This window comes from Alternaria metachromatica (genome assembly GCF_023757995.1).
Source record: "Alternaria metachromatica strain BMP 0045 chromosome Unknown scaffold_11, whole genome shotgun sequence".
Lineage (NCBI taxonomy): Eukaryota > Fungi > Ascomycota > Dothideomycetes > Pleosporales > Pleosporaceae > Alternaria > Alternaria metachromatica.
The window spans coordinates 209,822-230,460 of NW_026055502.1; the positions used below are offsets into that span (position 1 = coordinate 209,822).

Here is a 20,639-nt window from a genome sequence, read left to right on the forward strand (position 1 = left end):
TCGCTTGTCTGAACCACCGACGAACTCTATGCTACGAGCCCGTTGTATGTTTGTCGCTCTTGGGGCTGCTGAGCCTCGCGACCTGCTCAGTGACAGTGCTCCCACTTCTTGCTCGCCCGGCCTCTGGCGACGCAGGAATATCGATGGAACTCCTCAACCCAATTCCGCTGATCCTTCCAGCAGGCGTTACTGGTCTTGCTTCCTCAGGAGCTTTGGGCGGTTCGCCAGTCGACTCCATTGAATCCGGTTCGCGGGTCAATGTAGCTGACTTCGATGACTTGCTGCTGGGACTTGCGCCAAGACCTCGGTGAACCTCAAGTGTGCTGGATCCATGGAGGAAGTCGGAGATGTCTGCGTCGCTCGTGCCTTTGCCATCTGGTGTTTTGGGTGGACCTCCGGAAGGACTTCGCGGGCTTCTGGGCATGTTAGGCTGGAAGAACTTCTGGACAGCGTTGCGGTCATCCACTTCATCCTCCTCGTCACTAGTCTCCCCGAAGTAAATACTGTCCCAATCGCCCGAACCCACACTACGGGTCGAGTCGGTCGTATTCGATCTCTTGGGTATCCTTAGACTGGGCGGCTTGAGCGGGGCTAGTTCGTCCGCGACTTCTCTCATCTCGCTATCAGTGCGCTCAATAGGTGGCTGCAGTCGCTCCTGTCCTTTGACGTGTTCGCCATCTTCGTTGATTGGCTTGTTCACGGCTTGTGCGCGATCCAGGGCGGGCTCCTCTTCATCTCGCGTGTTTGCCGAGTAAGTGTCTGCGAAGTGCGTATCGCAAAGGTGCTTGACGACAGGCCAACCATAGGCATTAGCAAACATACGACGCACTATCATGTTGTTATGAGCGTCGGGCTCAAGGCTGACGAGAACCTTGCGCCAAGAAAGGTCCTTGTGATAAGCGCGAGCAATCTTCTCTTCCACGCGCATCACACTCTCGTCGACACTTGTTGTCGATGCCTTTGAAGCAGTACTATCACCAGAGAAGTTGCGCACTGGCTTCGTCTTCGTAGGTGGCGGTGGAATGTCTTCAGGATGGTAAATTCTGTCGTGGAAGATGGTGCGTGCTCGAGTGGACGGGTCTGTGATCCAGGACTGAGGAGGAACAGGAGGGTTGATCAAGTCACCAGCAGACTCGAAGATGGTCGTTTTGGGTGGTGCTAGGTGGCTTTTGGGGTTATCGACAATGGAGTCTCCACGGGTTGCTTGGGGTCGTTTCCTTGGCTGTGAGCTATGTGACGAAGTCGCGTGATCTGCTTCAGCCGGAGACAGCTCGTCTTCTTCGTCTTTCCCAATAGTCTGACTACGACTAAACATCTTCTTGTCGCGCGAAGTGTGCTTTCCAGTCGGCCTGATGTAGCTCCACCACTGCATCAAAGTGTTTTGCGGCTGAAAGTACTGGTCGTTCGGCTCCTTGGCTTCTGGACTCTTCTTCCCTCCTTCGATGGCCTGATGGGCTGTTGGCTCTGCAGTAGATACTTGTACTTCGTCTTCCTGATTTGTGACGTCGGCGCCTGGTAGAGGTACGGTAGTATCGTTGCCATTATAGGTTGGCGACTCGACCCCAGAACCCTCATCGTCCGAGAATCCAATTCTAGAGGGGTTGGGCGAAGAGTTTTGCCCAGTGATCTGGCCGTAGCCCCAGACCGCTACCGTGCCGATGAGACCATTTTCTCTACGAGCCTTCTCAACCCGACCCAAGCCTCTCCAGTCCAAGAACAGAAGACAACTCGTGCGCAATGGTACTATACCATCATTGACAACATTGGAGTACAAAGTACGGTTTCGGAATCTTCGCAGGACTTGGTGCGCTGGGCCAGTAGGCAGGATGCGCAGCAGAGGCTTTGCGCCGGGATCTTCCTGATGCTGATCATGCGTCTGGTTACCAAACACGTTGCCCATAGCCGTCCAGCCGCTCTTTGCCAATGTCGGTGCTCTCCAAGTAAGGCCGAGATCCTGGCCTGTCCTCCCCACTAGGCCAAAGTCCAGCGCAAATTTCACGTACGTGGGGTTCTCATTGCTCAATCCCAAGAAAGGAGACGCCATAGCGATGAAGTTGATGGGCTTGATTGTGTCGAAGAAATTGGGAGAGTGCTTGTGGATGTATGCGATTGCGTACGTCTGTACCAGTCCTCCGAGAGAGTGGCCGATGAAGCTGATGCTTGTGAATTTGTATGCGCGCTTGTCATGTCCTGGGGATGTGTGCATGACACTGCTACCGTGATGGGACGGTATGCCTTCGTCTGGCTTGTCTTTCGTTGGCGAGAATGTATTGGACAACTTCTGCCCCATAGACTTCTTGATTGGCAGGTATGGTTGATCAGGGTAGGTCAAGTTCAACACGTACTTAGCGAGCCGCTTCCCGAGATACTGGATACCACGTTCGGTACGTATTACGTTGCCGTCGAAACCTCGAACAATAACATCTTCTTCATCGTCATCCTCCTCGTCATCTGGTATATCCTCTTGGCCGCCTGACAGTGGTGCTGTCGACGCGTCTTGATCCGATCCGGTCTTCTTGGCTCCTCTTTCCTCTCTTCGCCGCCGTCTTCTATCTTCCCGCGCTTGCTTTGCCGTCGCATCAATGCTCTCTTTCAGATATAGCATGTCCGCGCCGAGATTGCTATGTAGACCATGCGTTACTATCACAAGATGTATGTTCTTCTTCTTCTGGTGGCTTTCCGTTGGGCTATTGTGATCTTTCGACTTTCTTGAAGCGACCTCGTCCTCCTCTTTCCACTCTGGTAGTTCCGGTGTATTCCACAAGCTCGTAGTATCGTCAACCACTAGTTTGACCGCCTTTGAATACACCCCCTTAGGCTGTGCCGGATGGTGCGAAACATGTTTCTGGCTACCCTGTTGGTGATCTTGTACTTTTCCTGGAGTTCCGTGGCTATTGCCAGTGACAGCAGTAAAGCCTAGGTCTAGCGATCGTTCGTCGCGTGCCACCAACAATTCGTAGTTCACAGACGCGGAATTGGAGAAAATGATTTGCGACGCGATCTCGATGATCCATGTGAGGCTCTTCGGGGTGCCATCGTCCTCCCTGATATCGCTCCTGTACTGTTCTGGGACAGTCAACTTGGTGTTCCAGTATCCACCGGCCTTGACATTAGGCTCAAAGTCAGGCTCGCCGTATGTTGCGTCGGACTTTTTGTTCGGGTTGAATGTTGAAGGGTAGGCGGATACGTGAATCGTGTATGGCCCGTGGAGGTATGCGGCGCGTAGAGGGATGGCGGAAGAGTTTCGTATGCGAACGTGGAGGGAGGAAGGAGGCGGTAATATGCGGTCTTCGGAGGGGGTGTATGTGAGCGTGTATCTGCATGGCGACTTAGTAATCCGTCCTACAATCTCCCTAAACGTTGTCGCGCACTGCCCATCTCGTATAGACAGTGCGTACAGCGTCCATGCCATCCCGCCGGCAGACCCTGAGAACTCACCTCACAACCTCTCCCACCTTGACGCTCCCCTTTTGATGCAGCAGCAACATCTTCAGCGCGCGCTTTTCCTCGGCTTCGCGTTCCTTCCGCGACTTGACACACACAAAGTACGAGGGTTCAGGGCGTTTGCGGCCCGTGTCGGCAATGTGAGCGAGGGAGTAGGTGCGAGGCGTGAGCAGCATTTAGCGGATCCAGCGGAGACCGGTACGACCAATGGACAACAGCCACAGGCGCGTCATAGGACATGAGCAGTTGTGGCTGATCGCTCCGTACGAAATAAATATGGAGCACAGCGAACGTCGCGATGGCCGGAAGGTGATGATGTATGTAGACTGCGAAGTTTAGCGACCTGGCGATGGTCACGCACGCGCTCGTCGGAGATCGTCGCACGTCATTGCTCGCGTGGCAGGCGCGCTGCACGAGGGAGCTGGCAGGTGTATCCCGACCAAGATTGATCTGCGTGGTTTCACCATCTTGACAGGCCTACAGAAGCTTGACGGATATGTCAGATGCAGCATCAGATAAGCGATGATTTGTTGGGCGTGTTTTACGCGTTCTCGGGTTCCAAGACACGCCCTGCGCCTTCGTCGGAACGCTCCTCGGCCAATTCCGACCTCGTTCTTCCAGCCTCCTTTAAGCGCATTCATCGCGACTGATCCGCCGCATACGTACAACACATCGAGGGACCACAGGCTTCCTTTTTGTCAGTAATTCTGTCAGATCTGAGTAACATGTATACCTCATCATGCTTTTAGATCGACGCGGTACCCTGCATGAGGACGTCTGTAGGCCCTCAGGTACTGATTAGCGCAGCCACGTATTCGGCAACTTGCTTTTCATATCATCGCAGTACATGTGTATACGTACTTCTGGAGACCCTCAGGTAGTTTTCAGGTGACGAAGTAATCACGAAGATGACGCATGCAGAACTTCAACAAGCTATCACGGAGTTGGACGCAGTCTGAGTACACATTCTTCTCACCAACATCATCATTTCAGGTTCGACTTCAGATTGAAAACCAAATGTATAATTCCAAAGTCTGTCTCAAAAGGTCTAGGGGTATTCGCCAATTTCCTAAACGCCTTGCTAAATCGATCCAGAACATAAATCGTCTTTCACAGACCAAGACCCCAGAAAGCAAACATAAGGTATGTGTTAGGAAGATCCTCCATCTTAAGCCGCTCCAGCACCGGGAGAGCCGCCACCAGGTGAGCCAGCTGGACCCTTGCCCTTTCCGAAGGAGGGTGACGTTGGTGACTGCGGAGATCCTTGACCTCGTCCGGAGCCAGCCGAGCCGCGACCTCGAGGAGTGTTGGAGCCGCGACCAGCTGAGCCACGACCAGCTGAGCCACGACCAGATCCTGGCTGACCGCCAGAGCTGGGGCCTCTTGGAGTTGAAGGACTGCCGCGACCGCCGGAGGGAGGAGATGTAGCGAAGTTTCCACGTGTACCTTGAATGTGTTAGCTCGATCTCAAGAGAGATGTGACGCGGTTGCTACTTACTCCTCGAGGGGGTCGAAGGGGGCTGTTCAGCACGGTCGAAGACAGAATCTCCTGCGAACTCGTACTCCTCTTCAGCATCTATAACATGTCAGTATTCATATCCTTTTCTCTCGATCGATATGAAACTTGCCTTCACCCAGATCCTCTCCAGGCAAGCGATCGCCCCTCACCAGAGAAGCATGTTCCTCCATCTGGATTTCCCAGTACTGGTGCTCAAAAGCGCCGAACTTGGGACGACCAGGTTGCGTGTACTGAAACTTGACTCGGCGACCAGTAGGCGGGTCGAATACACGGTAGCCCGAGTCGTAGAACTGGAGGGCATCGCCCATGTTGCAGCGTACATAGTCTTTGCCTTGGAGTATGATGAAGCTCCTGGCGTTCTTGTCGCTGCCAGCAACCCATGTCGCTTTGTCCAGAGAAGAGCCGTCACCACCATCGTTTGCTCCTTGAGGTAGGGCAGTTGGTCCGTACTGAGGCGGGCTCGACATGTCGGATTGAAGCAGTAGTGTGGGAGTTGTGTTGAGAGTGTGAGAGTTGTATATAGTAGTCGACTCGAAGGTATGGTAGAAGAGTGGTGTTCGATGTCTGAAGGAGGTATATAGTGGTCGAAGTGTACTGTATTTATCGAAGGATTATTGATTAAGAAAAGACTCAAGGAGGAACCAGATCAGCGGTTTATATGGACAGCCCAGATCCGAAGCCAGGAGCCCAAGACCGTTTGCTTCAAACGTCAGGTGCATCATGGCGCGATCATTCTCGTCTCTCACTTAGCAAAAGTGCCTCAATGAAAGGTCCGGAGGCGCGGTGAAAGAGCGCTGCAAACAGCCTTCATTTAGAGAAGGAGCGATGACGGCATCAATTACTGGCGGAAGAGGAGCGGCGGAAGAGCGCAAAGACATCGGAGGAAAGAGCGGTGGTCGTGCGCCCCTGACTTGATCTCAACTGCCCATGTGGAAGAGATGGAGTGGAGGGTGTGAACTGATGTGTTATGAGAGTCTCCGGCGCGACCTCATATACAGATTTCCGCAGTTGCTTCTGGTGGGCGCATGGCTCAAGCAAGCAGTTTCCTCCATGTCGCGCCTATGACAATCGCCGTGAGCAAGCTCAACGATTTCCTGAGTTCCACATTGCTACGCAAATGACGGTGATATGGTCTGTCACACGAGCATTTCATTGCAAAGCAGTTCGGCGTCAGGCGACTCGGTATACACTCATGAATGTGTGGAATAAGGCATTACGGTTGCATTACATAATGCCACATAGCATTGAGACTCGTCGAGCTTACTAGAGCTCGAACTTTCCTACTCAGAAAACAGACTCTCAAGAATCATGCCGTACGCCTCCGCCGCCTGCACAAGCTCATCTTGACTCAACATCTCATCCGGCGTATGCGCAACCTCAATTGTGCCTGTACCAAACAGATACTTCTTATCCACTTGCGGCAAGCTGGGAATATCCGTTCCAAAGAAGACAGGTGCGACTTCCAGGCCCTCAACGTCAGTGTCGAGGATGACCGCGGGGTACCTAGCGCTCGAGAAGACGACCTCGAAACTAGCGTTTTCCCCCTTTGCGCGCGTCTCGAACGGCGAGAGCATTCCAGCGATCATGTCTTGCACAAGGTCAACTGCGTCGTCTTCGCTGCGAGCTATACGAACGGCGATACTTGCGTTAGCATGGTCGGGAACGACATTGCTAGCGACTCCACCCGCAACAAGTCCAGCGTTGAGAGTTGTTGCGCCTAGTAGCTCACTTCTCGGCAGAGCCGGTTCGAGCATGTTCAGTCCAACAATGGCTTCGGCAAGATAATTGATCGCGCTCACACCGAGCCAGGGATATGCGGAGTGAGAAGAACGGCCTGTGATATCCAAGCTCACACCCAGGTATCCTTTGTGTCCACTAGCTAGCTTGCCTTCTGTTGGTTCGCCGAAAATACCTGCGCGGAAGGTGGTGTTAGATGCGTACTCGGCGAAGGCTCTCATTCCGGCACCGCCAGTCTCTTCGGCGACAACGAACAGCATTCCTAGGCTGGGCGTATCGGTCCTAGATTGGAAGAGCTTATGGGATGCGATTATCATTGTTGCAACGGGGCCTTTCGCGTCGACCGAGCCACGTCCGAAGTGATAGACTGTGCCGTTCTCTTCCTTGCGCTCGAATGGGTAGAATGGCGGTACCTAATTTTGTGTCAGACATTGTTTTTGAAGCATGACTCGGGTCGAATATGCTTACAGTGTCGATATGACTAGTGATCAGAACTTCCGGCCAAACTCCCTCATCTTTGAGCTCTTGGGGATAAGCGAAGACGTTGAAAGTGCCAGTGTCTCCAGCAGGGATTTCTTCGACGTAGTACCCCAAGTCCGAGAGATATTTCGATATAAACTCCGCGCATTCAACTTCATCCCCGGAGATAGAGGGGATATTGACTAGCTCTTCATGAAGACTGTACAGATCTTCCGTCTCCTCAGTAGTAAGAGTCGCTGAACTTGATGCGGATGGACTGGGAGAGCTCACAGCCGATGGTGACACTGAAGCTTGCGGTGCTGCTATGGTCAACCCCAGGGATGCCAGAGCTGCCAGAGTTTTGATGACGACCATCTTGGCGTTTAGTATGACTGTTGGCACTTCGAGTACGTTTTTGCTATTTGAGAACTAAGGGCATACCCCACTCTTATAAATTCAGCACAGCCTTGAGACCTCGGAAGTTGAACTCCAATCCGCGATGAGGCAATCCGCTTTAGTCAGGACCTTCGCTGAATTAACGCTCGAGACGACAGGGTCTAACACGAGGTATGGATACTTGAAGGTTGGCGTACGTCGTTCGGCATCTGAGTTCCTCGCTTCGAGGTTTGCGGAACGTTCTACCCTGGTGTGGCCAAGAAGCCATATCTCCTAGAGATACAGTGAAGACGTTTTACTGGAGTGTCGACGGACTACAAGCACAAGCCAAGGACATCGTTGCAAACTAACGCATCTAGCTTGATATGATGGGAGGAGATAGCTGGTTTACGTAACCCCTGCCGCATTCTATTGTTCACGATAGCTTCGTCTCCTGCGGTTTGGAGAAGAACGGGATGATGTCAACCGCGACAACGGCCGCAAACGCGGGGTTCGGAGCTGTTATCGAGCGCAGGGCTCTGATAAGCGGTATCTTGGCGCCATGGCAGCATAGGAAGCGTCTTGGTAGTTTTCCCGGCCTGCCAGTTCGGATGTTTGTAAGGCGAGTGTTGTAAAAGCGGTACAAGTCTCGGAGGTGGGCGCGTCAAACAGTGGATGAGCGCAACAGGGTTCCGAGCGCAATTAGATATGTAGAGGAGCTGAGTCTTCGCTAACCCTGTGGTATCTGCTTTGTCTAATTTTCGAAAAAGGAGAAGTATACAGTAGCTGCACCGTGCAGTCGCGTGGAAGGAACGGGATCGTGATGATGCTATCGCGGTTAATGGTAGCTATTGCTTTGCACAAGGCCCAGAACGTGGCTGAGGACACCGAAGTGGAAGGTATTGAAGCAAAACAAAGCGCTAGTGAGTAGAAGGGAATATGGAGAGACGGAAGACAAGGAATAATCGACATGTTGAAGATGTGGTGGTGGTAGCTGCCATGATTGGGCCGACACGCGTTCGCGACGTGAGTTCGTTGGGGAAGTCGCGACCGCAACTACCTAGGTACCGCCAACAACAATGGGAACCCACGTATAGCTAGTCAGTGTGAGAGTCTAATGTCCCTCATTACAATTCCTAGCATCGCGATTAGACTCTCTTTGCAGCAGCTGACGTTCGGGAGCTCACACACAAAGGACCGAAAGTGGATAGCGCGCCGCCCTTGACCGCCGACTGACGACTGACGTACATCGGATGGATCATCAGCCTGAGCCACTCCACATCTCCGCCCGCGTATCCGTGAGGCTTGAGCTTTCGCTACCTGTAGGTCCTGGTCCTGCATCTCTCACCTAAACACCTACACCCAAAGAAGACGCCCAACGACTGCAATCATGTTCGGCTTTGTCGCCGACGGTTTGACGTAAGTATTACCCCGCCCCCGCCTGCAGCTGCCAATTCTCCAACAAACTTTGGAGCCTGATGAGGTATCGTGAGCTCGCTGCTTGCTTTCTTGGAGCTCGCATGACTGCGATATGCAGTATTTTCTTTTTGCTGCTATGGATTCACAGGAAACCAAGCTAATATGGCAATAGCGTTGCAACCACCGTCTTCTTCCCTATCTTCGCCTCCTACAAAGCTCTTCACACCTCGGATCCAGCCCTCCTCGCACCCTGGCTGATCTACTTCGTCGTCCTCTCTGCCTTCACCGCCGTAGAGAACACTTTCGACTTCATCCTCAGCTGGGTGCCCTTCTACTCATGGATTCGCTTCTTCGCACATCTTTACTTGATCCTGCCTGGTTCGCAGGGCGCAAACTACCTGTACCAGGAGTACATGGAGCCTTTCCTATACCACCATGAGAGGGAGATCGACGAGTTCATTACACAAAGTCATGATCGTGCTAAATCGGCAGGCATGGCATATGTCGAGATGGGCATCGAGTGGGTCAAGGTCAACGTTCTGGGCTTCGCACCTGGAAAGCCGCAGTCACCAAGACCTGAAGGACAGACGTACGCACAAAACCTCATGAGCAGGTTCCAGATGCCTTCGGCGAGGGGCAGCAACGATCTATACGGACTTGTCAACCAAGCACTCAGCGGAGCCAGCGCACTTTACGGTGCCGGTAGCGCAGCCACTCGAGATGCGCAAGCCTCAGATCTGAGCCGCGGCGCCGGGAACCTCGTCCCAGACTCCATCCGCAACAACAACGACCGACTCGACTACGTTGCGTCGCAACGCCAGCGCCTCGAGACCCTCCTGCAAGCATTCGACCGCGAACAAGAAAACATCCGCACACAGCAAACAGGTGGAAGCAGATACCATGAAGTCAACAGGAGTACTGGAAGCCTCTCTGGTAGCCTCTCCCGTAACAGGAGCGAAGCAGAATTTGACAGGATCGAACGCGACGAACTGAGCTCGGGCTCCGACCGACCACCGTACCCCCTCACACCACCCGCACTCGGTCGAAGGACAAGCAGTGGCTGGATGCCGTGGAACTGGCAGCGTCAGGAAATGCCTCGGGACGACCCTCTGGCGTATGGAAGGGAGCCAAGCGATGTGAGGAACAGATCAAGGGCTTCAGGTTTTGATCTAGGCGATCGCTAGAAGAATCCCTGGAGGACAAAATCTGTGATATGATGGCGATGATTCATGGCGTTTGGGCAACACGGTAGATGGTATTCTGCTAGGCTTCACAGGTACACTGAAGCTGTGTATATTTGGTATCCCAATTCATGAGTACGAGTAGGACTAGTCGTCCTGGTGGTGTTACAACTTATGTGTACAACCACGTCTGGCTTGCGTGATGTTACATGCCTGATTTTCCTGAGATTGGGTCTTTTCCCATCCAGCTATATGATTCCCAGCGTGACTCAAGCCCACTTACAACTTCACCTCCTTGTACGGATACTTGGCAGTGTCGTCCTTCCTCAGCACAATCTTCCTCTTCTTCTTTGTGCTCGCATGCTCCACCCACACCTCCTTCGTCATCTTGTTCGTAAAATCCCGAATGAAGCGCGGATCCCAGAGTTCAGACGCGATACCCAGGTCTTTGCAACATCGCATCAGGGCATTCGATTTGCAGCCTTCGGTCGCAGTGGGAATACCGTCGGGGTCGAAGTATTGTTGCTCGCCACGGGCGATGGAGACAAGTCTAAATTGTTTGTTAGCGGAAATTCGTTGGAATAGCGAAAGATGGAAAGAGCAACATACCGTCCCTGCACAATAAGTCCATACTCTCTCGTCACCAACTTGCCCGTAACAATACTCTCGCCTCTTGGCGCAAGACCCCAGCCTCCGGGTCCAAACGCCTTGTTCAATATCCGCCTGTACTTGATTTCAGGCAGGTATATGATACCGTCGGGCTTCACTTCCACGTCATCCTGTGTGATAGGTGCTAGTAGCAATTCTCCTTGCTCTGGTGTGAATGATACGGAGCCGAGACCGTGGTATGACCGTGTCCAGTCTATCGCTGGCACGCCTTCCAGCTCGGGTGGGGCATCGGAGAGTCCGTCGGTGAGGGAGCGTTGTTTGCGGGCTGCGGAAGCTGCGCTATCCGCAGTGGCATTGCGCGTTGTTGGTATGGGGGGTTCTTTGGCGACAAACTGCGGTTGTACTGTCCGCTGTGGGGTCGCTGTGGTCGCGGGCTTTGCCGCTGCTGACGTTGTAGTGGCTGGCTTGGCAGCTGTGGAAGTACTGGTCGTGCTTGTCGTGCTCGTCGCTGCTGGCCTGGGTGCAGTCGCGTATGCGGCGAAGATGCGGGACGAGGTGAAGCCCCGCTGCTGTATCCGATTGGCGACTGTTCTTGATGACGAGGCGGAGAGCAGGGCGGAGACGCCTCTGCGTGCTGGTGTCGCTGCCATTGTGACGTGCAAGGGTAGGTGGGGTTGATTTGTTGCCCTTGGGACGGAAACGCCTCAACGCGAAGTCACGATCTGATAGCCGCACGGGCCATGTCTGCGTACACGATGGCGGTGCGTTGCTGTTTGCCGATTTCACCGACTATGCTCATGAGCGAATCATCATCACTCGCATTAGCATTGCACATGTTCATATGACGACTGCTTCTGGGCGTCGCGTTTTCGTTTGGTCGTTTTCATTTGGTCCTTTCCGCATAAGTTTGTCTGTGTACGTTCGGGTTTGTGCATTCCCGAGGTCGTGTGGTGAGATATGACGGCTACGTCGCTGCTACTAACATTGCTTGCAGCTCGGCTCCGATAGTGACATCCAAAATTTGCAGTTTGGGGATAGCTATCTACCAGGTGTACAGATCTGCTAGGGAGCTTGTCCGAATGCGCATGCGAGAGCGATTCGAATGTCCGGAAGAGTATCCATGCTGATCACCCGGTTTCCCCACAGCATCGTATGCAACGTATAAACTCAATTCTCCGAGCGATCGGCCGGTGAGCATTACACGGACGAAAGTGTCCTATCGGAACCTGCCACACTCTGAAACATATTTGGCAGGCTTCACATGTCATCATATTACGCCCTGATGTACGAAGTACAAACAACCAGGCTGCGCCCAGCCCGCACAGCCATCTGCCAGACCTGATTGCCGACCCTCCGAGGGAGTGGGTTCTGGACGAGCTTAATGATCCTCATTAGCCGGACGGTGAGCGTGGGAAATACCCTCCCCACGGATGGTCGACTCGCGTCAAATGCCTCATTAGGTGCGACATTTGGGCTCCTCCAGCCGATCACTTGACAATGAGTGCCTGGCTACTGGCTACCGACGTCAACGGTACTAGGCGAGCTGGCTGTGTCCCGTCTCGGCATGGCACGCGTCAACCTACTCCGTTTCTTTTAGTGCGACAAATGTAGTGCTTGTACTCGTCTGTACTTAAAGCTTGCGCGTGCCCTGCATCAAGATCATCATATGGTGGCTGAACTCCAAGCGTCATGTCTCCAACATCAACAAACGGTTCTTCGGGAATCGCGAAAGTCTTCAACATGGCCTCGATACCGCACATCGTTGGTTCTTTGATCGGTTTTGTAAGTGCTGCTTGATTCGCTGAAGCTCGTCAGAAAAATAGCTGCTAACTTGGCATAGCTGGTTCTCCGCTTCATTGCTAGAGCCATCTACCGCATATACTTCCATCCCCTCCGAAACTTTCCTGGACCGAAACTCTACGCTGCGACGCGCATCCCATATAACATTGCTATCTGGAAAGGCACACGAGATAAACTCTTCCAAGACCTACACCAAAAGTATGGGCATGTCGTTCGTGTCAACCACGATGAACTGAGTTTCACGGATCCAAATTCTTGGAAAGATGTAAGTTTCGCATACTTTGATACAGATATACTTGAACGCCCCCTCGACGTTCCAGGTTCGAGTTGGAATCTCCCGCTACCTTCTTAGGTGCCCGAAAAAGCAAATGTAATCTTCGACACCGACTAACCACCTTCCAGATCTACGGCCATGGTTCCAAAGGCACGGCAGGACATGTTCCTCAAAAAGCCTGGATGAGGTATGGCACAACACCCAATCGGGAACTCAGCCTCATCATCGCCCCCGACCCAGACCACAGTCGCCAACGCAAGATCTTCACGCCCGCATTCTCCGACCGAGCCTTGAAACAACAAGAGCCCCTCTTCGTCAAGTACGTCGACAAACTTGTGTCTTCCATGAAGAACACTATCGAAAAGAATCCAGCCGCGAAGTTCGACATGGTCAGGATGTACAACTTCACCACCTTCGATATCATGGGCGACTTGACTTTCGGAGAGCCACTGCATATGCTCGACAACGCCGAATACGACCCCTGGGTCCGTATCATCTTTGCCAGTCTCAAGATGGGATCTCACTTCACCGTCATGATGTCATATCCATGGCTATGGCGTGCGTTCAAGAGATACGTACCCGAGTCTGTAAATCGGAAGCGGATGGACCACTTCAACCACTCTGTAACGCGCGTGACAAAGCGCCTTGAGAAAGGCCGCGATTCCGAGGGCGTCGATCTATGGGATCTGGTGCTAGGCCAAAAGGAGGGCCGAGGCCTGACCCGAGGCGAGATGGACGCAAATGCTTCCCTGTTCATGATCGCCGGAACGGAAACAACAGCTACACTCGTTTCGGGCCTGACATACCTGCTCCTGCGCAACCCGGAATGCATGGCAAAGCTCAATCACGAGATCCGTAGCGCTTTCGCTAGCGATGCCGACATGACCATGGAGCAGCTCGCTGCATTGCCCTACCTGTCGGCTTGCATCAAGGAAGCGTTCCGTATCTACCCACCCGTTCCTCTTGGACTCCCGCGCCTCACACCGCAAGACGGCAGTACTGTTGTCGGCCAATACGTACCATCCGGCACCATTATCATGATCCCGCAACACGCCATGTACCTGTCGGACAAGAACTTCAAGAGGCCACTAGAATTCCTGCCTCAGAGATGGATGGGTGATCCCGAGTTTGATGGTGATGAGAGGCAGTGTGTTCAGCCTTTCTCTATTGGATCTAGGGATTGTGTTGGCAAGAAGTAAGTTTACAACTCTCTCGTATATGCAGACCACAGCAAGCTAACAGTAAACTTAGTATGGCATACCACGAGATACGCCTCCTTGCTTCCAAAGTCTACTACAACTTCGATATCGAACTCTGCCCTGAGAGCCGTGATTGGAGTAACCAGAAAACATTCATTCTTTGGGAGAAGCACCCTTTGATGTGCAAGTTGAAGGCTGTCAACTAGAAGATGTTGTAGTAAGATTATGATACGAACCAATGAAATCATGAAGCACGTAATACAATACTTTGTACCAAGTTCCGTTCGCACCTGCCTCAAATTTGCCAAGTCGTTCTGCAGCCCACAGTAAGTATTTGCCATGTCATGAGCTACCAACACTAGGAGCATCTTCGCTTCCCCCTCCTAGATACCAACATCCTCCACGCGCAACAACCCCGATGCCATACCCGCAACAGCCCACGTCCCGAACTTCAAATTTGGGTTCCAAGCCAGCGCCGTAATGGCAGTCAGCTCTTCGAAGATACTGATCGATCTTCCCACCTCTGGGTTTCCCCTCTTCGTCGCATTCGCAGACGTGCTGTGCGCAATGCCTGTTTGACCAGCCTTATAGCCTTCGGTGATGCGGACGAGAGGTCGCGAGAGTACTTCTTGCGGCACCTTCTTGGTTCCATCAGCTGGTTCTCCGGCTTGCAATTCAGGTGTGTCGTCTTCGGTCATGGTGACATCTTCACCAGTCGTAGGCTTGGCTAGCACTCGATCCATCGGTCCTCGCCACTCGTGGACAAACCATTTTTGCTGCCATGGCATGATCTTGTAGTTTGTGATGCGCATGATTGGGTTGCTGGCTTGGATATCTCCGTCGACTCCGCCGATAAGAACGCCAGGGTGGACTGGACTTGTCGCGACGCGTGTAATGCTGTTTTCTAATCGCATGCTGTAGAGGTTGTGGTAGTAACGACGGATGGGCGTATGTCGCAGGATGTAATGTTCGTCAGGCATGACGAAGGATTGCGTATGCTCGTGCCATGCCTGCGTTAAACAAAGTGTGCGACCTCGTATCGAAGCAGTAGTGTCAGCGTTTGGGCTTCGCAGGTCGAAGAGACGCGCGAAACCGTCTGCAGTGCTGATAGACAGGAATTGCGGATTAGACGGCCATCCGGAGGATACTGTGAGAATGTACGTGTCTGCTAATTGCTGATAGAACCAGGGTCTGGGGTTGTGATGTGTGGCGTCGGGTGTTCTCAGTGTGGCTGGGCGGTTTAGAGACCAGATACCTACGGTACCTGCTGCAGTCGCAACCGCGAGTGTATGTCCCGACAACCAGTGCAAGCATGAAGGTACTGTTTGAGGGAACGAAACTTCAAATGCAGCGCGCGAAACACGAAGATACGTAGGAGTGTGAGTGTCGGCTTTGGGAGGTGCGGAGATATCCAAGACACGCACTCGTCCATCGGACCAAATACCTGCAAGCATACCTATATGCTTGCTACTTGCGTCGCCCGTCTCTTCAGTCGTGTCTGTAGCAGCTACCGGGCACCATCTGAGATGTTTTGGCGCACCCCAGTCTGTGCAGATGACTAGCTCTAGTTGCGGCTCTTTCGATGCATCCAAATCGCCTTCATCGTCAGCTTCAAACGACCATATCTGAATAGACGCAGGGAACGGCTCAGTAGGGTTGAATGCAGGTGCTTTTGGCTGCTCCAATGGCTTGGGCTGGTCGCCGCTGGTAGGTCTCTGCTCGATGGCAACAGCAAGATATTGGGTGCTGGATTCCTCGTTCGTCGCCCATTGAGCGTCTTGCACCCAAGAGCCAAGGTTGAACAGCCAACCGCGTCGCTCCTGATCGCCCGGAAAAGGTTTTGCGATGCTCATGTGTGAGCCTTTTGCCAGCGTGTTGACTTGGGGAGTATTCACCGGACCAGCCAGTACGTTCATAGTGTCCGATCCTGGGGTTATCATGTACTGTTTCGCCTCGTCCGCGGTCAATTTATTCGTTGTCTGCGCTTTTGCAAAAGCATGGCTTCCGGTATTGGCATACCACGTCCTCAAGACTTCATTCTCTTTCTCTCTTGCGCCTCCGGCTTCGAAGAAGCTCCTTCTCAAGCTACCGACCTCAGCATCATCAGGTTTATTCTTCTTATAACTCCGGATAGGGAAGGTTTCTTGTGGAAACCAATAGTCCCTCGACTCGAGTACTGGTCTCAGATGGTGTACATCTGGACCAAATAGGTTCTTCAGCCGCGGCTCATGACCACCAATCTTGTCGAAATCGGGGATACCTCGCGTTCGCAATTGGGTGTCCGTATCGACAACCCGTACTTTGATGCCACCTCCTTTCTTGAATATGACTGGTGACGGTATGTTGTCTGCCATGTCCTTGTAGCGGGGATCATTATACCGTCGTTTCGGAATAACGTCTGGGGGAGTAGGCACGGCTTGGGGTACTCGCGCATTTCGTGCATCGCGTGCATTGCGTTTTGGAGTTGGTGCAGGACTTTCGTCGGAATTGGCCTGCTCTTCCGCAGAGTCATCTTCCTCCTCTACCACTTCGTCTTCTTCTTCATATTCCATCTCCTCCTCCTGGGCATCCGGCATGAAGTCATCACCGTCGTCATCATCGCCGTTTTGGACGGATGGCGTCTGTTTGCCGGAGGGCGCAGAGCCATCCTCGTCTTCATCGAGAAACGAGTATTCGTCCTCAACGCGATATGATTTGCGCGGCTTGCCTCGCGACTGCCGAGGTGATGAGTGCTCTGATGCGGGCGTTAGTGGTGTCCATCCTCGTCGAAGATGCAGGTAAAATCGCCAAATACAGTACTAGCTCCAAGCGGCCTTCGTCATGTGGAGCTCCAGCTATCTTAGATATCGATGAACTCACGGTAAAGCTGGAGGATCGCGTTCTTTTAACGCGTAGCTGGGCCTGCAGAGTACTTCAGATCACATACCTATGGACATTTCGAGCACTTAGGTGTGTTGCTGGTGTGACTGCCCAGGTGATTGGGTGAAGAAAGAGCAACTCGGATGCGACCAGGAAATCCAGCCCCACCATTAGCGGAGGGCACAGACCTTTTGACCCCGCCATCGCATCCAGATTTTGCTGTCAGAACTATGATTCACATGCTTGTGGGAGACGTGACTGCGGGCTGGATGCTGGTCGCATACACACAATGCGCTACTGTTATTTATGTTATTTTTCTTCGTTTCTCCATCAAAACGAATCACTTCGGGTAAGCAGCTTTCCAAGCCACTACTCGCATCACCGTACTAACAACCCTATCGTGGTATGGTCTAGTGGTATGACGTCGCGTTGTGGCTGGCGGACACCTAGTGTCCCGATCCAGATCCGCGCCAGCCTGGGTTCGAGTACGTTCATTCCCTCATTGGTGGTCCTGAGACATTCCTAACATGTCTACAGTTCCCAGTACCGCCAATTAATTGCGACAATCTTTTTTTTGCCCTTTCTCTCACCATGGCTATGCGAAGTTGGGCTACGCACACTCTTTTTTGCCTTTGTGTAAGTCACAGGCACAGCTACAGAGGTGCAGAGTAAGTAGTATGTTTTTGCCCTTGTGTGCGGGTGTACTCAAGAGAATGTGCTACGCGAGTACTACGATAGAGATGCGCGCGGCTCCTCTTTTGATTATCGCCGTCTTTTCACTATAGTAAGAAGATAAATGTCAGAGGCGCCGATGCACGCTTGATAGATATCTCTAGCCACTACACAAGTTTCTGCAAGCCTGTACAACTACTAAAACGCTTGCGTGATTTGACGAGATCGATGCATGTGTGTGAGAGTAGCAATCAGCCAAGACCTGCAGAAAGCGAGAACGCCAACAATAAAGCAAGGCGGGCAGTAAGGTATCGCAGTAGTTGTATATGACATGTCGAAGCGCTGGTGGGTTTACACGGTCGAGTGACGACAAATAACACAGCGTCTATCTTCTCTTGGAAGCGCGCCATGTTGGTCAGATTTGATGAGGGGAAACCCAGAGGTATCGTGCAGTCTCTCCGCGAGCGGTAGTCTCATTCAAATGCAGTTTGAAGACGGAGTTCGACTTTGTATCTCATATGTTATTCTCTTCTATCCAAGGGGTATCTACCAACGCCGTGACGCCATTGAGGAAGGCTCCGTTGCATCTACTTGCCCACTCTTTCCAGTCGGATGTACCCAGCGCGCGCAATCTCTCCTTGATAACTTTCTTGTCGCTCGCTGTCGCATAATTGCAGTGTCTATTATCAAATGGGAGATCATGAAGAGTGCTCCAGTCTATTCGAATTCCATCGAGTCAAAAAAGATGGTAATGAGAACTGTTATGGAAAGGCTCTCAGGACCTCGTTCCGAACTGAAAGCACAAATTCGACAACAAGGCCTCAGTCTGTAGAAGAGGCACCAGCCGAGCGGTCGCCAGACGTATCTGAGGAGGATTCTGACGAACGATTAGTACGAGTTTGTCTGGTATATCACTGAACCGACTTACCAGCAGCGTCTTCCGATGAGTTACCAGTATTCTCGTTGTCGTCTACAAACGCGTCGCCGTCTACATAGTGTTAGCCTTCATAACGCGAGAGGGATACATCAAACTCACGGTGAACCTGGAGCGCGTTGTAAGCATCAGTTGCTGCCCCCGAACCCGTCGCAAGTGCGTTCTCATGAGCGGCAATGTCCTGCATCTGAGCTATGATACCCGCAGCGGCCGGCATAGAGGGGTTGCCAATGGGACCCGGAGGGATATGAGACTCGGGGATAACCTCGTAGGTCTCCCCATCGAGGATTGTATACGACAGTCGAGCATATTCACGCGCTTCCTCGACACGGGTGCGCCGGTAACGAGGAAAGAGACCAACGCCGTCGACGACGTAGTTCTTGGTGATACCAGGGGTTTGGAACATGATACCTGCCCAAGTAGCCTTCTGGGGAGTGCTCCCGTCTGCTGAGAGAGGGATCTTGAGGTTGGGGTAGGAAGAAGATCCGTGGCCAGTGCCCTTGTCGTTGGAGTTGCTGCCAGGAGGCGGAGGTGGAGGAGATGATCCGGCAGCGGCAGACATCTTGTCTTGGGTTGGAGGATTGATGAGTTGGATAGTAAGGTATATAGATTCTGCAACACAGTAAGTGAAGCAAATCTAGGTCTGTATCTTCAAGAGAACTTACCAAGAACTGAAGTGTATAAGACTGATATCTCTTCTTGTAACAGTGGTGTATAGGAAGAAAGAACCATGAGCCCGCTCGAAACCACCTACTTATATAACCAAGGTGCTTCAATTCAGCAGTCACCTTGACCTTTACTCAAAGTCCAGGTGACCTCCCATCGCCGCCCCTCACCGCGAAAGTGAGAAAGCTTCTACAATAGTGAAGGAGCGCATTGTCGGTGGAGTAGTCAAGGGATTCGGCCATCTTATTGTGCACTCAAAGCAGCGCGTAAGAAGGGATCTTATAACTTAAACGAGCGATTGCGTTTGCTGCTTGTGGTCGTGTGTTGTGGACGGAAGACATGCAGATTGCTAGGCGGCAGGCAAATCAACATTAGACGCTATAGAAACGGGCAATCGCGTTCGTGAACCAAGTTAACCCGTGACTTATTGAGGAAGGCGCGATACCCAAAAAGAGCATAAGGAACGCGGCGAGAAGCAGGAGTGTAATGTCAGCACGTATTGGGGACTCTGATTGCATTGTACCTAGTTACGTTCCTTCCTTTATTCTAACACTATTCACTAATCGCGCGCGGCAGACGCGCAGCTACTCCGTCGCTTATGTCAGACTTGAACGTTGATATACATATTATGTGTGCAGCCTTGTATCTTTGGTATCTACAAACACGCTGATTCCAACTCTAGTGAAAAGTCCATCATAGCCTGCCATGAAAGTGGAGTCCTGCCTAGGAAGTCGCGCTATCAGATCCAGAAATGGAAGCAGCACCTGCAACGGAAGGACCGTAATTTGAACCGTTATTCTCATCATCTGAATCTGAACTATCAGTATGTGCGTGTAGATTGGAAGCAAAGATGACCCACCGTCACTCTCCTTAGCAGGCTTGAAACGCTTGAAGTACTTGATCTCAGAGTCTTTGACACATGGTCAGCAACGTCGCAAGGCATATGTCGTTTCACAATCTTACCATAGTAGATACTCTGGTCAGACGCCGCCTCCGCCATAGCAGTCCTCATATTGATGAATTCCCACTTCGGGTCGTTCAAGCGCGACAAAACTGTCTTGGCTTTCTTTATCTTCACACAACAGAGGTTATCACCATTCATAACTCGCATGCGTGTTCCGCTACTGTCGAGGATGGCGAAGGTTTTCGCTGCGTACTCAAGTGCGCCCGCGTTGGTCGTCTGAATAACACCGCGAGTTGGATCCAAGATGTAGTAGCGAGTAGCGGTCAAGTCGCGTTGGGCGTGGAAGTCGACTAGCGGGTTCTCGAAAGAGGTACCGGGGCTGTTGGCAGGAGCATCCAGCCATGTGGGGGATTGCGAAGTCATCTTGCAGCTGTGTTTGGACTTAGTAGGCAAGTAGCTGCACCTTGAATTGAGCAATAGTAAGTTTCGAACGGAGAAAAGAGCCCCGATATATACGACCCTAGCTTGCCTGTGTTTGCTGCCTAGCAGATGGGTCGCGCGCGTAAAAGGGAAAGAACCTTATAAGTG

General features: G+C 52.3%; 8 protein-coding genes across 8 annotated transcripts; 2 read left to right on the forward strand and 6 right to left on the reverse strand.

The window, feature by feature from the left end:
- Positions 1–31: 31 nt before the first annotated feature.
- On the reverse strand, positions 32–3,620 carry J4E83_005531 (uncharacterized protein; the record flags this gene model as incomplete). The annotated part of the gene is made up of 2 exons (XM_049332450.1): positions 32–3,317; positions 3,439–3,620. 2 exons carry the CDS (start codon positions 3,618–3,620, stop codon positions 32–34), a joined length of 3,468 nt encoding a protein of 1,155 aa, XP_049188258.1.
- A 992-nt stretch (positions 3,621–4,612) lies between these two features.
- J4E83_005532 (uncharacterized protein) lies at positions 4,613–5,430 on the reverse strand (the record flags this gene model as incomplete). Its single annotated transcript, XM_049332451.1, has 3 exons — positions 4,613–4,890; positions 4,943–5,020; positions 5,079–5,430. 3 exons carry the CDS (start codon positions 5,428–5,430, stop codon positions 4,613–4,615), a joined length of 708 nt encoding a protein of 235 aa, XP_049188259.1.
- An 813-nt stretch (positions 5,431–6,243) lies between these two features.
- On the reverse strand, positions 6,244–7,534 carry J4E83_005533 (uncharacterized protein; the record flags this gene model as incomplete). The annotated part of the gene is made up of 2 exons (XM_049332452.1): positions 6,244–7,113; positions 7,169–7,534. The coding sequence occupies 2 exons, from the start codon at positions 7,532–7,534 to the stop codon at positions 6,244–6,246; spliced, it is 1,236 nt and encodes a 411-aa protein (XP_049188260.1).
- Positions 7,535–8,924: 1,390 nt separating this feature from the next.
- Positions 8,925–10,137, forward strand: J4E83_005534 (uncharacterized protein; the record flags this gene model as incomplete). Its single annotated transcript, XM_049332453.1, has 2 exons — positions 8,925–8,953; positions 9,126–10,137. 2 exons carry the CDS (start codon positions 8,925–8,927, stop codon positions 10,135–10,137), a joined length of 1,041 nt encoding a protein of 346 aa, XP_049188261.1.
- Positions 10,138–10,413: 276 nt separating this feature from the next.
- J4E83_005535 (uncharacterized protein) lies at positions 10,414–11,393 on the reverse strand (the record flags this gene model as incomplete). The annotated part of the gene is made up of 2 exons (XM_049332454.1): positions 10,414–10,684; positions 10,744–11,393. The coding sequence occupies 2 exons, from the start codon at positions 11,391–11,393 to the stop codon at positions 10,414–10,416; spliced, it is 921 nt and encodes a 306-aa protein (XP_049188262.1).
- Positions 11,394–12,483: 1,090 nt separating this feature from the next.
- On the forward strand, positions 12,484–14,222 carry J4E83_005536 (uncharacterized protein; the record flags this gene model as incomplete). Its single annotated transcript, XM_049332455.1, has 4 exons — positions 12,484–12,525; positions 12,584–12,808; positions 12,946–14,012; positions 14,069–14,222. The coding sequence occupies 4 exons, from the start codon at positions 12,484–12,486 to the stop codon at positions 14,220–14,222; spliced, it is 1,488 nt and encodes a 495-aa protein (XP_049188263.1).
- A 177-nt stretch (positions 14,223–14,399) lies between these two features.
- On the reverse strand, positions 14,400–16,952 carry J4E83_005537 (uncharacterized protein; the record flags this gene model as incomplete). Its single annotated transcript, XM_049332456.1, has 2 exons — positions 14,400–16,750; positions 16,943–16,952. 2 exons carry the CDS (start codon positions 16,950–16,952, stop codon positions 14,400–14,402), a joined length of 2,361 nt encoding a protein of 786 aa, XP_049188264.1.
- Positions 16,953–18,368: 1,416 nt separating this feature from the next.
- J4E83_005538 (uncharacterized protein) lies at positions 18,369–19,304 on the reverse strand (the record flags this gene model as incomplete). Its single annotated transcript, XM_049332457.1, has 5 exons — positions 18,369–18,424; positions 18,476–18,535; positions 18,584–19,093; positions 19,147–19,152; positions 19,298–19,304. The coding sequence occupies 5 exons, from the start codon at positions 19,302–19,304 to the stop codon at positions 18,369–18,371; spliced, it is 639 nt and encodes a 212-aa protein (XP_049188265.1).
- Positions 19,305–20,639: the final 1,335 nt, after the last annotated feature.